This window comes from Saimiri boliviensis, chromosome 7 (genome assembly GCF_048565385.1).
Source record: "Saimiri boliviensis isolate mSaiBol1 chromosome 7, mSaiBol1.pri, whole genome shotgun sequence".
Taxonomy (NCBI): Eukaryota; Metazoa; Chordata; class Mammalia; order Primates; family Cebidae; genus Saimiri; species Saimiri boliviensis.
In genome coordinates, this window is record NC_133455.1 from 119,521,782 (window position 1) to 119,538,025 (window position 16,244).

At 35.9% G+C, this 16,244-nt stretch overlaps 1 protein-coding gene across 7 annotated transcripts; it reads left to right on the top strand.

Moving 5' to 3' along the window:
• The first annotated feature begins 2,076 nt into the window (after positions 1-2,076).
• On the top strand, positions 2,077-14,364 carry CLEC1B (C-type lectin domain family 1 member B). 7 transcript variants are annotated; one of them, XR_012518602.1, is made up of 9 exons: positions 2,077-2,312; positions 2,466-2,609; positions 2,969-3,067; positions 4,055-4,174; positions 4,335-4,489; positions 6,332-6,438; positions 8,312-8,800; positions 12,842-12,959; positions 13,205-14,362. XR_012518602.1 is itself a non-coding variant. In XM_003934487.4 (6 exons), exons 1-6 carry the CDS (start codon positions 2,249-2,251, stop codon positions 8,454-8,456), a joined length of 690 nt encoding a protein of 229 aa, XP_003934536.1. In that variant the 5' UTR covers positions 2,077-2,248; the 3' UTR covers positions 8,457-10,162. The 7 variants fall into 7 exon arrangements, 1 of the variants encoding a protein (XP_003934536.1); XR_012518599.1 differs by lacking the exon at positions 2,466-2,609 and having other exon boundaries at positions 13,205-13,367; positions 13,457-14,360; XR_012518598.1 differs by lacking the exon at positions 2,466-2,609 and having other exon boundaries at positions 13,205-14,361.
• Positions 14,365-16,244: the final 1,880 nt, after the last annotated feature.

Genomic DNA, 16,244 nt, shown 5'->3' on the forward strand with positions numbered 1-16,244 from the left:
TTAAATATAGAGTTCTAAGCACTGAAGGACCAAGAACTAATCCCGGCACATCCCTGGTGGTTTACAAAAAAAAAAAAAAAAAAAAAAAAAAAAAAAAAAAAAAAAAAAAATGGGATGCGTTTTCTAATGAAACCAGCTGTTCAAGATGAGAAAACTTAACAAAGCAAACTAATCATTAACTTTAATACCGTCTTAAAGTTTTTGTTAATAAACAAAAAATGTTTACAATAATTTAAAATTGTCTAAATGTCCTTGGATCTTACCTTTACAAATCTGATTTATTTTAACAGAGTAAGTTTTCATATGTACCTGTTTGGTGCCTAAGAGAACAGAGTAAAGCTTTATTGGAAAAGTGTCATTTTAACTATAACCTCCATACGTTTTCTTTTCTCTTTGTTACTTTGTCACAGTTATTTGTTCAATAATTTTTCAGTGTTTTTGTATATTCTAGGGAGCAAAACTCTAAAGTAAGGTAGTGACAGAAGTAATCTGAAAGAGAGGGGTTATTTGAACAGAATACCCTCACAACTTGCTGATGAGCAGATGTAGAAAGGGAGGGAGAGAGTATGGGACCCCAATCCAACCCCAATCTTCCAGAAAAGCCTGAGAATTGGTGATTGAAAGCGAAGAGTCCCTTTTGACTGAAACTGAAGTTATGAGAACAGAAGCAGCAGTAGATGAATGGTAAGTGACTGAATTTACCCAGCTTATGATTGGGAACTACTGAATATTTTAACTGAGATAAGAAACTTAGCAATAAAAATGGGCTTGGGATTTTATGTTTGTTGTTGTTGTTTTTTTAATTTGTAGTTTGTTTTTTTAATGTGACATTTATTTCAAGTGTGATTTTTTAAAATTAAGAATTAGTTTTGGTAAAAATATTTGAATTATACTAAGTTTGGCTTTCCAAAATCAGGGAATGTCTTTTATGTGGGTTATGTTTATTCATCTCATTCTCAAAATAATTTGAAGAGTGCAGAGAAAGAAATTTAGAATGAAAGATAATTTTAAGTGAATTGACAAGGAATTCAGAGTGAAGGAGATAAGAGGGAAGAAAAAAAATCTACAAGTTATGACAAAGGGTAAGTTAGTAACAAAATGGCTGCCTCTACAGCCTATATAATTGCTATATTGAAAGGTCTAACATTCTGCTAATTAAAGAAAAATAGAAATAAGATGACTTATAAGGTAAATGACTACTACTTAAAGCTTCACTAGTCATGGCAATTTAACAAAAATAAAAGTCTGCTGTAAAGCTATGTAAGAGCTACTCCATGGCAAAATAGACAACATCCTCCCCAGTATTTCTACAATAAACACAGCAACTAGCTTTGTATGGCTGTTATTTTAACTACTTTCAATGCAAGATAAAATAATTTAAAAGCCTATTTCATAAAGTTAAATGTGTGCAATGCAGATCATATTGTGATGAAAGGGCGCTAGGAAACCATTCAGTCTTAAATATCTATCTAAGCACCACTATCATTGAAATTAAGTGACTTCATCAAATCAAAATATTCCCATTTCAGGAAACTCACTTTAAAGTGCAAACACTACTAAAGAACAACGCAACAAGTAGCTAACTCTGTGTATTTTACTTTATTTGATAGTTTTCCATTAATACTTAAATCTAAACAATATCAGGCCTGCCTAACGTGGAGCCTCCAAATTAAAAAAAATTGATGTATAAAATATGCAAGAAGCTGGGTAGATTCTAAGTCATAATCAGGAATGATCTCTTTCTCTTCCAACGCAAGACCATGAATCATCCAATTTAGCCCCTGTTAGATCCACTTATATTAGGCTTGCTTCTAACAATGGGATAAACTATGTATCTGCTGGTGAGCTATCCATGAATTTTCATCAGAAATCTCTTCATTTGAGCAATATGATTTGGACTAAGCTAGGGCTAAGATAGAACATGGACATTTTTTCTTAGAAAGGATGTGGAATGTCTCTTTATATAGTATTGAAGATAAAACAGGAAGCAAATACCCTATCTACTCCTTTACCACAAGTTATTATTATTTTGTATTTTTGTGTTCAAAGTTTACATATCTCTGAGCAGCTCTGAAAAGGCTTTCTAGAAAACAAAAAGCAAACCAAAAAAATGTGTCCCCTCTCACATGGTTCTACCCTACTAGAGACAGGAGGATCATATACTGACAGATGTTGAAACTGTAAGAGTTGGACACTACATTTTGCAAAGTCAGTGAACTCTAAGCTCACTTGCAGGACTTGGGAAGCCATGCAGGATGAAGATGGATATGTTACCTTAAATATTAAAACTCGAAAACCAGCTCTCATCTCTGGTAAGAATGCTCAGAGCCAATAATAGAGACATTAATTTTAAATAATGAGTTGATTCAATTTTTTCTTTTTCTACTATTGATAGTATATATAATTTAATTTCTTTTTCCTGAATGATGTTAATGCTCTAAATCATTTGAACATTATTTTCCTAGGCTCATACAGACCTATTTAGAATATAAGCTGCACAAATATATGTGCAGGGAAAATTGCATTAAGGTTCTGAGAGTTTAATGCTGGAGAGCATGGAAGTCAAGGAGATAAGGGAAGAGAATGTTTGGAAACTTCATTTTCTAAATGTGAGCAAATGAGTGTGATTCTCCAGTTGCTGTTTATTAAAGCAATTATTTATGGCATGGGTGGGCATAAAACAAAACAAAATAAAAAAGACAAACATACCAGGCCTTAACAGAGCATACTATTTTGGCTTGGAGAGGGAAAGTCAATTGGTTATGGGAATGGGTGTATTGTTTAGGGTGGGCCATGCTTATTGTTGATGATCAGGAGAACACAGGAGAGATGTGCCAGTGAAGCTCTTTCGATTACTTGGAGAATCCTGGGAAGGCAGGGGCAGGGGCAGGGGCAGGGGCAGGGGTGAGCCGTCCCTGTAGCTAGCCTATACTGCCTGCTCCTTGATATCTTTATTGTATGCCTGCAGTTGACCATGCTTCCTCCTCCTGGTGGCGTGTGATGGCTTTGATTCTGCTGATCCTGTGCATGGGGATGGTTATCGGGCTGGTGGCTCTGGGGATTTGGTGTAAGTGTTGACTCTTTGCCAAAAATTTGATTGGCGGAAGGCAATACCGAAGGGTCACAGCATATCCCACTAAGCTTCTCAGTGGTCACTCTTTGTCTATCTGTCACTGCTCCAATTGTCCTACAAATAGTTGCCAAGATAATCTCATTAAAGAGAACACTGACCTTTCCCTTGTGATTAAAATAAGAGTTTACATTTTTTAATTAATTAAAAGTTATTTTTAAGAATCTACTTCTGGCCTTTAAGATCCTCCTCAGTATGGATCCAAACTATTTTTTAAAACATTTTTCCCCCTCTTCCTAACTTGCATATCATAAGAACTAGCCAAACTGGAGTTTTTCAGTTTCATGTATAAATTTCACGTTCCTCTGTCTGAAATCTTTCTCATTCTGTTTTTCCTACCTAAAATTTTTTCTTTCCCATTTTGTTTACTGAATTACTGTGCGTTTCTTCTTTCTGTTAATCTCATAGCCATCCAACGGCACATTGTAGTCTGTGTAGTTGTTCTTTGTATATTTGTTGATTTTTCAAAAGATTTTAGAATCTTACATTTATCATCTTGTATTTCTTTGTTATTTACCTGAATATCACAAGTACTTTAAGGATAACAAGAAATCAGTATGCATTTTTAAATGAATTGTTTGACATCACAGCAAGAGCAGGAAATAAGAGGTCATTCACCTCTATAACTCATTTTCTTTCTTCAAGAAAATGAAGACAGGCTTCAGGCATGTTAATGATGTTGGGAATCTTATTTGTGATTTTCTCCTTCAAATAGTTCACTTATTAACCCTCAGATGTCAGTTGTGTGTGTTTCTTAATTTGTTTTATATAACCACTTCACACCTTCCAACATTCATTTAATCATGTGTATCTAGTCAACTCTTCATATACTAGCAATGTTAATGAAATGAAAATTCAATGACATCTTTGCATCATTTTTGTGGTTCTAATTACATATTATTATTATTTACTTTTTGCATCTAGCTGCCATGCAGCAAAATTATCTACAAGATGAGAATGAAAATCTCTCAGAAGCTCTGCAACAATTAGCAACTCGCTTCTGCCAATATGTAATAAAACAAGCAGAACAAAAGGGCACTTTCAGTAAGTATTGTTTTTTTAATGTCTTCAACTCTCCAAACCCTGGAGTATTTCTCTGATGGTAACTGAAGGGAGTCTTGAGATCTGCAGGAAAGATTGAATGTGGAGAAAATGTAAGCCCAATTTGGAAAAAATACACCATTCCTGTGCTTGGTTCCTCCAGAAGATCATAAATGCAGCCCCTGTGATGCAAACTGGAGATATTATGGAGGTAGCTGCTATGGGTTCTTCAAGCACAACTTGACATGGGAAGAGAGTAAACAGTACTGCATTGACATGAATTCTACTCTCCTGAAGATTGACAACCAGAGTGTTCAGGTAAGGAGATTCTTATGTCAAATATTTTGGAAGCAAGGGAGAAAAACCTCAAATGTAACACTGAACCTTTTTTGTTTCCTACATTTTTCTTAACATTTCTCAGTGTGTACTAATCTAAGAACCTTATGAAACCTAGTAAGAATTACAGAACCCAAATATTCAATCCAATCACAATATTCTATGACATTGCTAGAGGTGATCACTCAAATTGACTTGTCCCTTCCTGACAGCTCAAGACGTAATGGGTTACACATAAAGAGTCAGCCCAGGGATGTTTATAATCATCTGTGTCCTGTGTTGTTCTAATTTGCTGCACTGTCCACTTAACTGTTTCTGTGAGATCAGACTCATATAGAAGATATTCAGTTAAATGAATTAGCTTTTCTTTTTCCTCTAGAAAAATAAGAGAATTTTCTAAAACCTCAACTCTATTATATAGAGATTAATTTGAGACATATATGTATATCCTGAATTTGTATTAGTTCAGACAGATGCCAGGTTGAAGATTTATAACTAAAAGTTGTCATGTACCTTTTCAGAAAAAGAAATTGTATAGTTAGAGTTCAGGTAGAATTTATCTGTCAGCTCCTATTGGGAAGTATATAATGTTGATATATTTTAAAGAAAATATTAGGAAATAACAGAAAGGTTCCTGGTGGCTCAAGTTTTAAGAAATAAAGAGTCTCAGGTGACTTTCACATACTATCTCCTGTGGAATGATATTTTGAGTCTCACATATCTGTTGAGAAGCTCAAGCCTTTTTTTTTTTTTTTAACCAAGAATGCATTCTCATTTATTCTGGGAGGTCTGAGAATATATAAACATTTGACCTTCATTTGATTTTGTTACCCATAGATCGATTGATTCACTTATTCCTTCATGAATTCAACAACTATGTGCTGAAACTATTCCAGTACTTGGACCTACGCAGTTAATAAGACAGAAAGAAAAAATTTTAACCTCAAGGAGTATATATTCTAGTTAAAGCAACAGCCAAGAAACAAAAGAAATGATCTAGCATATAGTATATTAGATAGTGATAATTGCTAATTAGAAGAAAGTAAATAGGAAAAGATAGATGTACATTATTTATAAATTCTTTCAAAAAAGACATCATAAACACCTTTACTCAATTAACTAAAACAAATACTTCCATATGTAAGATTTATATTTGCTTTTTCTATACTTTTTAAAATGTTTACTATTAGAAGTGTTTTGAGTCTTTACTTACAAGCTGAGTATGCTTTTGTGACCAGAAATATGCTGTAAGTATTTAGCTTTTCTTTATATCCATTAGCCTATGATCAAATCGGCTTGGCTCTACCTTGCTTCACCTAAGTCAGTTTCTAAGAATCTATTAATTGACGATGTTAAGTGAGGACTTCCTGTGTTACCCAATAAGTATTTGTTGAATGAGTGTATTAATTTTAAAACCAAAGCAGGTGGGGCTTTAACTCTAAGGAATATAGAACTCATCAACAATGTATTTCTTTGTGTTTTCTTCCTCTGTTTACATTTATTTCTTTGGATCATATTTGGTATTCTATTTGACAGTATAATCCTCAAGTGATTGAAGTTCTAAATATGTATTATAAACACAAAGGAAGATTAGAATATCAGCTATTTTGTGTATAATTTTACCTGTGTCCTACAATTTTTTTTAAGCTCTCAGACAAGGCAAATTGGTACAATTTCAAGCATCAAATGTAATCCATTAATATTAATATATACATGTAATCCAACTTTTTTTTCCCCAGGTCTTACCATGAAGCTTTGTCTTTACATCATTACCGAGAGCTGTGGAGAGATTCTGACCATTGTGTTCATTTATGTTTACAATAGGAATACATCAAAGCCAGGACTCGCTTAATTCGCTGGGTCGGATTATCTCGCCAGAAGTCTGATGAGGTCTGGAAGTGGGAGGATGGCTCAGTTCTCTCACAAAATATGTGAGTCACTGGGCACTTAGAACAGGAGGCAGTACTAGAACTCTTATTCTTGAGATTCCCTTTCCTCTCAGTCCAAGTCACTACTATGGGTATGTAAGCAGTAGGGGAGTCACTTATTCCCTAATTCGAACAAGAGAGAACTGGTCAAAGACAATTTTACTTTCCCCTCTTTCTCTCTCTTTTTTTTTTTTTTTTTTTGCTTTTTATCTAAGCCACGATCCACCTTTATCTCTGATATCATTCCCATTCATTTCTACATTCAACTTTATCATAGAACACTGTTGCATGTATGTGTGTGTATGTGTGTGTGTGCGTGCACATGTGTGTGTTTTTTTGTGTTTGCTTGCTCTGGTTATCTTCACGTATTTTTAAAACAAAATTTCATCCACATTATTTTACAGTTGAAAGTCGTTACCTTTCAACTTTGTAGCATCCAAATACTACACACAGAGTTTGATTACAGAATTCTTTTGAGTTTTCAGTATCATTTTGCTTACTCTTCTATTCTAAGAGTCCCCCAAAATTAAATACATTGCACTTCACAAGATAATTCCAATGTTCATTAATGAAGCTTCATCCTTCTACAAACAATCAAGGCAAAGGGACTAATTGCATTAAGTGTTGAATTGCTTCCTATATGGCTTTCTCTTCTCCAGTCTCAACATCTTTTGTTCATACTATATATCAAAACTTCAGTCTCTCTTGTATTAAAATTTAAACTGACAACCAAACTTATACTCTGATCATTAGTCAAATTATTAATTAAATGTTTAAACAAATATTTATTAAATATTTACTATAGGTAGGATCTGAAGATACTACAACCGCATGCAAGCCTCTTCACAGATTTTGAATTTTGTCTCCTATTGCTTGCTGCCTCATTCACAGTATTGCGGGCAAGTTAGTATTCTTTCCATTCTTCCAACAAATCAAACTTGTTTTGTTACCTTAAAGCTTTTGTCTTGCTATTTCCTTCTTCTAGAATGCTCTGCCTCCACAAGTCCATGACCATCCCCCACAGAGACTCAAGTCTCTATTTAAATGTCATTTCTTCAATAAGATGAACATTTCCCAAACTAAATTAGCCTACCTTAAACCCACATCCATATAGTTGACCACTGTTTTGTTTCTTTGTAACTCCTACCACTGTCTGAATTTTTCTTGTCTATTTTTTGTTGGCTTCTTGCTGGTATCGCCCCACTGAAATGAAAGTTCCCCAGCAAGAAAGACATTAGCTTTTTTGTCTTTATCAGTGTATTCTTAGCACATGGAACAACTTTGCCACATAGTTCTGCAGATATTTTCCAAGTAAGCTAATAAATGCATATTCCTTGTCCTCTCATCATAAGCATTTTAGAAAGAAATAAATGTAAGTTAACAGGCAAATACAATACAGCTTGCCGTCTTAGATCATCTGTCCTGTAACACAAATCCTTAGTTCAAAAATACTGAATCAGCTCACTTTTCTATGAGCGTATTGCCATGCATTGCAGCTACTTGCCTCGTAAGGATCTTCCATTTCCTGTTTATCTACGTCCTGCCCTTCCATTAATACCAAACTAAAGTCTGATCTTGTAGATAATGCATTTTCCCATTATTTTGAAGCCATTTCCATCACTTCTTCAGGGCTCCTATTGTACCTAGTTTTCCCTTGCTCCTTAATCTTATGCTACATGAAATTGAAATTGGGCTTTTTAAATATACATACCTTATACTGCCAAGCAGGTTGGAAGTTTCTCAACAAGGAGATTCTTTTTTTCCCCTATTTTCCCCAAAGTCTCTATTTTGTGCATCAAAATACTACACACAGAGTTTGATTACAGATTGTTTGCTTAATTTTCAAAGGAATTTATTCTAACTTTCCCATTCACAGGTTTGAGCTTTTGGAAGATGGAAAAGAAAATATGAATTGCGCTTATTTTCATAATGGGAAAATGCTCCCTACCTTCTGTGAGAACAAACATTATTTAATATGTGAGAAGAAGGCTGGCAAGGCCAACGTGGACCAACTACCTTAATGCAAACAGATGGACAGGATAACACGGATAAGGACTTGATTGTACAATGAAAGATATGTATGAATGAATCAGTAGCTGAGAAATGCTTATTTCTCCCTTTCTTCTCCTTGAAGTTATTTTTAATATTGTCTTTTCTATCAGAGTTACCTAGTCCCTTCATAGAATATACAGAACCCATCATGAGTTTATCATTTGCTTCCTAATTATTCTATTTTCCTTTAATTTTCTTTCTTCTTGTCTTCCATGTCTTTTCTTTTCAGAATCAGTTTCCACTCTGCAGATCTAATTATATGCACCAATACTTCAAAAGAAACAGCTACACACATGTGGTGCTCAACGAAATGGTTAGTCAAGATTTTATAATAAGGAACATAATTTTGATCACTCATTAGTTCAATCATATTTATAACCTCCAATAGTACGTGGAAAACACTAAGCTTTCAAAAAAATACAAGTAAAGAAAATGTACAGTCAAATATTAAGGAGGTATGTGTGCAATTAGTATATCAGATTGAGAAAAATTGTCTGGGTGTGGTGACCCCAGCACTTTCAGAGGCAGAGGCAGGCAGATCACAATGTCAGGAGATCGAGACCAGCCTGGCCAATATGGTGAAACTCCATCTCTACTAACAGTACGAAAATTAGCCAGGCATGGTGGTGGATGCCTATAGTCCCAGCTACTCAGAAGGCTGAGGCAGGAGAATTGCTTGAACCCAGGAGGCAGAGGTTGCAGTGAGCCGAGATTGCACCACTGCACTCTACGCCAGCCTGGGCAACAGAGTGAGACTCTGTCTCAAAAAAAAAAAAAAAAACACAACAACAACAACAACAACAAAACACACACACACACACACACACACACACACACACACACACACACAAAGGAAAAAAGAAAAATCACACATTTTGTTTTATCCAGTCATGTGCATTTTTAATTCTAGCTCCGAATTTCCTAATACATCTACTTTAGATGTTGCTTTAGATTCAAGTTTAAATAGCTTTGAGCAGAAAAATTCATTTTGAAAATAGGAGTATTTACCACAAAATTCTTATAACAATGCAGGGCTTGGCTCTTTTAAAAAATTCTGTGAAGTTACTCTAGTTTAATCTTGTATATGCCTTACAAGTATTTTAAACCTAAAAGCAGTCTATTTCTACCTGTCATATAGTTTGTCATGTATTCTAAGGTTACTTAATTGGCATTTCATAATGTTTGTGCATATAATTTAGTACAGTAACTCTCCTGTTGTGGATACCACTTACATAATTGCCAATTAGAGATGTCAAAAACCAATCATAGTTCCTTCTTATTAAAATTTAATCAAGTAAATGTTTGGAGAATCACTGTGTGCCCAACGATGTTTCTGTATGTAGCAGCAAGCTTGAGTGAGGCCAACCTCTGAGCCATCAACCTTGAATACAGTGATAATATCCAATTTGGAGACCTACAAATCCAACATGTTCTCCAATCCCACAAATACCATTATCTGCATTATTTATACTATAACAATGTTCAGGATATTGGTTAGCAGGGATTCCAAACAAAAGATATTGAAGAGCTTTTTTTGTGTGTTTGTTTGTTTGTTTGTTTGTTTGTTTTTTGTTTTTTTTGAGACGGAGTTTCGCTCTTGTTACCCAGGCTGGAGTGCAATGGCTCGATCTCGGCTCACAGCAACCTCCACCTCCTGGGTTCAAGCAATTCTCCTGCCTCAGCCTCCCAAGTAGCTGGGATTACAGGCACGCACCACCATGCCCAGCTAATTTTTTGTATTTTTAGTAGAGACGGGGTTTCACCATGTTGACCAGGATGGTCTCGAACTCTTGACCTCGTGATCCACCCATCTCGGCCTCCCAAAGTGCTGGGATTACAGGCGTGAGCCACTGCGCCCAGCCTAAGTTGAAGAGCTTTAAACAACTCAACATCTGGCCCTCGAAAGCGACTGATGAATCACTCTTTACCCTAAATAGAGGGCCTGTCTAGAAAGCATAGTTGTGTGATTTCTGAGCCTTTCCTTCTGTTAACCTATGCCAGAACCACTTAGTCAAATTCTTGCTCTTTGCTTCCCCTTTTATACATTCGATCATCCTTCTTTTATGAAGATATTTCTTCTTAAGACAGGTTTCATAAAACTGATGAAGGCTTATTTCTTAGTTAAATCGGAGTCCTCAAATAAGCATAATGTTCATTTATGCTCTCCAGTTTTTCTTCACCAGCATGTTTTCAAATCACTCCTTAAGGTGACTTACTTGTTTTCTCCATTATATATGAAATATTTCCTTGTTTAACTCTCAGAATTTAAACATAAACTCAAGGCTTAGTATTGAACCCACCCAATGGTCTAGTGCATTTCCAGCTAAATTGAAACAGTAAGAGTACCCGACATGAAACATTAAGAAAACAAGTGAACACTATAAGTGATGAAAATTCAAAGAAAGGAAAGATTGATACAACTGGAATATCAGATGAATTTTTATAGACGAGGAAACATTTTGGTAAAGGTATCTGCAAACTAATTTTATCTTAAACTAAGTTAAAAGTCCATGCAGGTGGAAATTATTACATAAATCTTACCTGATAAGTACCGCAACATGTGAACCATTCTGTTTTGGGGTTCAGCCTCACTGGGTGTAATTCAACGGGAGGTATGCTGCTAATATTTTACAATGAGGATAATAAAGTAAAATATTAATATTCATGCTCATAACTGTAGCTCTTGTCCAGACAATTGGATTCAGAATTTAGAAAAGTGTTACTATGTCTCTGAAAACTGGAAAATTTGGCACCCCAGTCAAAAGAACTGTTTAAAGGAAGGCTCCACACTGCTACAAATTGACAGCAAAGAAGAAATGGTAAATAATATTTTGTGAGCTCATGTTATTTTGAAAGTACCATGTTACTTATTAAGAGAAATCCCAGATTCATACAAGCTAGAATTCCTTAATATTCTACAACAGTAGTATAATTGTTAAAATAAAAGTTTAAAAGACACAAAGTAAGAATTAGTATGTTTTATTTTCCTTTTAATGGGAAAAACATAAAAAAAATGGTTATCCAGAAATTGAGAAGAATCTGATTGTTCTACATGATTGGTTAATTATAAAGAAGGTGGAATAAGGAGAATACCATTTTGTGGCATACTAATTCACTTCAGGATACACACACACACACACAAACAGACACACACAAACAGACACACACACACACACACTGTAGTTGCATATATGTTTTAAATGTATTATTTTCAATGTTGTAGGCAAATATAGCAATTATACAAATCTTGTAATTATCAAGGAAAAACAGAAGAATAAAAACTGAAGTTATGCCACAAAAGAGTTAGGTCTTTAAAAATCAGTATTTGTTAAATAGAACGTTTAATTAGCACTAAACCTAGTTTATCAATATCTTAATAAGTGAAGAGTAAGCTGTTTCCTGAGCCCACTCTACCTACAAATATATATGAATAGAATGCAAAATTACACATTTTTGGCCCTATGAAAAATATATACCTGCTACATTCAGTAATTAGCTGAAGTTCATTTCTATAAGAATCATGAGAAAATAATTTGTTAAGGATATGCAGTAAGCCAAGAAGACTCAAACTAAATTATTACAATTATAGGTTCAAATTAGAACACAAATTATAAATGCTTCTTCTAACCTAATGTGTTCGTAGTTAAGTTGCTTCTGGAATCTTCTGAACTATTTTCCACATATTGAGAAAGAATAATGTGTGTGTGGTCTATGATGTCAAAAGTATTTTTACTTTTGATAATGATGACTCATTTTAACACTTATATTTTTTGACATATACAACCTTCCAGACTCTGAATATGTGAAAAAGATTTTAACCCCATTTGTCTATTTTTTTCATTCTTCTTAACAGTAAACTGATCAATAGCAATAGAAAAAAGTCGATAAAATGTATCTGCACTTTTTAAGTAATACTCTTTTCTCTCTTTTTTTCAGCTTTCAAGTTCACATAAACTTCTAGATAGGCAAAATGTCACACTTCATATTTCACTGTACTGTGTTTTTCTCAGTTCATGGTTCAGGTCTTGTTTCTTACAAGATATTATTTTATTTATTTTCTTATACCTTTATCATTTTTTATTTCATCTTATACCTGCCAGATGTCAGCCGGAGCTCTCCTGTATGAAGTGTCTCTTAGGATAAATGGGGGTCAGGGAGCCACTTGAGGAGGCAGTCTGCTCCTCATCAGCGCTCAAGAGCTATGCTGTGAGCTCTGCTGCTCCCTTCAGAGCTGCTGGGCATGGATGTTTAAGTCTGCTGAAGTGAAACTCACAACCACTCCTTTTCCCAGGTGCTCTGTTCCAGGAAGGTGGGGCTTTATTTATGTCCCTGATGGGGTGCTGCCTTTTTTCAGAGATATCCTGCTCAGCAAGGAGGGAGTCTAGTCACGGTCTGCCTGCAGAGGCACTGCCGAGCTGCCGCGGGCTCCGCCCAGCTGCGGTGTGAACTTCCTTGTGTTTTTGTTTACACAGGTAAGGTCAGAACTGCCTCGATGATGGTGGAACGCCTTGGTAATGGCAACTGCCTCGGTAATGGCAGAGGCCTTTCCCACCACCGAGCTTGACTGTCCTGGGTGGAGCTCAAACAGCTGTGCTGGCTGCGAAGATCCCAAGCCAGTTTGCTGGTCTCTGTGGGGGTGGGATCCACCAAGGCAGATCACCTGGCTCCCCATCTTCAGCCCCTTTCTCTCAGGGGCATGGGTGGCTCTGTCTTGCAGGCGCTCCAGGCGAACAGCCGCTCAGATTTGCGCTGGAAACCCACGGCGCCTGTCAGCCCAGGGGGAATCTCCCGGTCTGTGGGCTGCAAAGACCACGAGAGAAGTGTAGCATCCAAACCCGAGTGCCAGAGCGACCAGAAAAGTCCCCGATGGCCTCAGTTGGGTAGGAGGGGGGTCCTCCCTCCTGCTGCACTTCCCTGGTGAGGCGGCGCCCCACCCTGCCTCAGTTTGCTACACTCACTGTCCCAACAGTTCCATTGAGATGAACCTGGTACCTCGGTTGGAAATGAGGAGATCGCTTGCTTTCTGCATCGCTCACTGGGAACTAAGCTCCGGAGCTGTTCTTATTTGGCCATCTTGGCGGAAGACCTCTTGTAGGATTTTATTACTGGCAGCTTGAGGAAGATCAAAAGAAGCTACCAACAGTGAATTGGTGATCTTCTCTCTCTCCCATTGAGTTCTAAGTCAGCGTTAAACAAAGAAAACGAAAAGGGGAAAAAAACCTGTCTTACAAATGTAAAGAGGCTTTGTTACATAGTTTGGTTAATGTATATTAAATGTGTAAAAAGAAAAAATATATAATAATGATATTGGTAGAATAATAGTAGATATTACTAGAGCCTAAAAATCTATTCATGCAGTGAAGCATGTACAAAAGTCATGTACATTTTAAGTCAGATGATCCTGCTGTATGTAGTCTTCAAAACCTGTAGGAATCTCTCTACAAAGAATGTGAGTCCCAAATATTAAAGCTGGCCCTGAGACAACCTACTAGGCTCTCCTATTGTATTCATAATCTGTTTGCATCCCCAAAATAAAAGCTTTTTATCACCCTTCTGTCACTTCCCCATACTTCCTCCTGTCACAGGACTCACGGCCTGGGCCTGTTTTCTGTTGATAAATCCTGAGAGCAAGTTCAATATCCTCAGGAAAAGAAAGAGCTTATTGTGTATTGGAGGATCTCAGCACTACCAGGAAAGGCCAGGCTCCTAGTTTGACTTTTCCTGCAATTTCCTCAAAATTATATAAACAAGAACCTAGAAGAGATAAAAAGCCTCCTCATGCTGAAAAGCCAATTCATGTGGCACCCCTCTGCGATTCTCAACTGGATATTGTTCTCAGCAAATCAGAGTTAAAAATTCATTTATGATTATTTCCTATTCTTAAAATCGATTACAATAAAATGTGTCGAGTGAATGTTACGGTCTTTTTCTGTTAATTTAAAATGTTTGTTTATTTGTGATTAATCTTGTGAGTTTTGCCATACAGATGAGGGGAGTGAGGGCAAAGATGAAGAAGAATCAGCTCATGGAAGGAGCAGAAGTATGCCAAATATATGCTGTTTTTTTCAACGTCTCTATCGAAAGTGACACTATCCCTTAGTTACAGACTTGGAATGAGAATACCATTCAACACTCACTCTGCTGGCAGCTGGACTCTTCATATCAATAGCACTTAAAGAGAGGCTTGCCATCCATCCCTGAGCTAGACTGCAGCTACACCAGATGCTAGGAGTCAAAACTTGAATGAATGCATGCCTCTGTTTTAAAGCTTAATCCACAGAATCATTTGACGTTCTCTTAGCTGTATTTTCTTTCTGTAGCAGCAAGGTTTACATAACTTCCTTAAACTGCAGGCTTACTTCTCATTTCTTGTGATGTGCCTATTATCTGAACTACTTCCATTGAACATCTGCACTCATTGTAGAAAATATGTAGTTATAGAATCCCTAGCTCCCCAATGTAGATGCCCTTTTATAATGTGTTTATGAAAACAGATCTCCAAAGAAAGTTTATGTATGTTTGTGCTCCCCTATATTTAAAAATTAATCACTAATTCCTTTGTAAAGTCTTTTATATAACAATTTAGATTATGAAACTAATTCCACATTTACCTCATTACAACCAACAGTAACATTATGAGGAAATTTTAACTATTTCTACTTCACATAAAATGAAATATGCTTCGTGAAGTAAAGTGATTTCCCAAAGAGTCAATCAGAATAAGTCTAAAATCATCATTTTCTGACCACAAATGCAATTTTCTTTGCATGACACAGTATATCAACAGAACTTGTTCAACCCTGAAGAAATTTTAAGCTAATGAAAAGAAAATTGAAAGGAACCTTCTCAAAGAAGGATCTGAAAGTAGTCTTTGGTAAGTGACAATCTTATGAAATAAAGTCTTAGGAGAATAAACACAAAAGTGTTCTTTCTATCATATGATTCTTGCTCTCTGTCATTTCACCATGAGAAAGAGGTTTCCAAAAACAGAACTGAAGCACCTCAGTTTGCATTGTTGAAAACAAAAGATTTATAATATGTTATCCTTTTTGGTATTAAAGCCCCTAAATTGATTTATCAATAAACCAAAAAACTTGGTGGCTATGATAGTGTCACTCACAACGATCCCTGTTATATGTGTGCATGGAGTCATCTCAAGAAAGAAGTGCCTACCAAAGGAGTAGCTATGCAACTGTCACTGTCTCTGTTCATTTCTCATGACCTGTTTGGAAATAATGTGCCCTAATTCAGCTCAGCTTACTCAGCAACGATGTGTTGATGCCTTAAGCTTGCCTCAAAAGATTTCAATTTAGAAAAGTATTAAAACTGTTCTCTTGAAGACATGTATTTCAAAAACGTCTTATTTACCCCAAACAATCACACAATCAGTACTCTTGTAGTGTTCCCACAAATTGTAGGTAAGCAGAATCAAAATAATGATTTTTTCATATTTTTCATAAAAACATTCCCATGGTAAATTTCCCCCCAAATCGTGTGTTCATTGTAAAATCACTCACACTTCACAGTACTTACATTTATTACTATTAAATCTTCAGTACCTGAAAGGTGTAAGTATTCCTGAAACAGAAGGAAATAGGAACTGAACTCAAACTATTACAGGTGCAGATGTAGTGATTGACTTTTTCTCCAGTCTTCAGTCTTTCTGAAGGGAATATTGGGGATAGTAATTCTGATATGGTTTCTAGTATTAAACCCCCCACGTTAATTTATCAACAAACCAGTAAACTCAGTGAGTT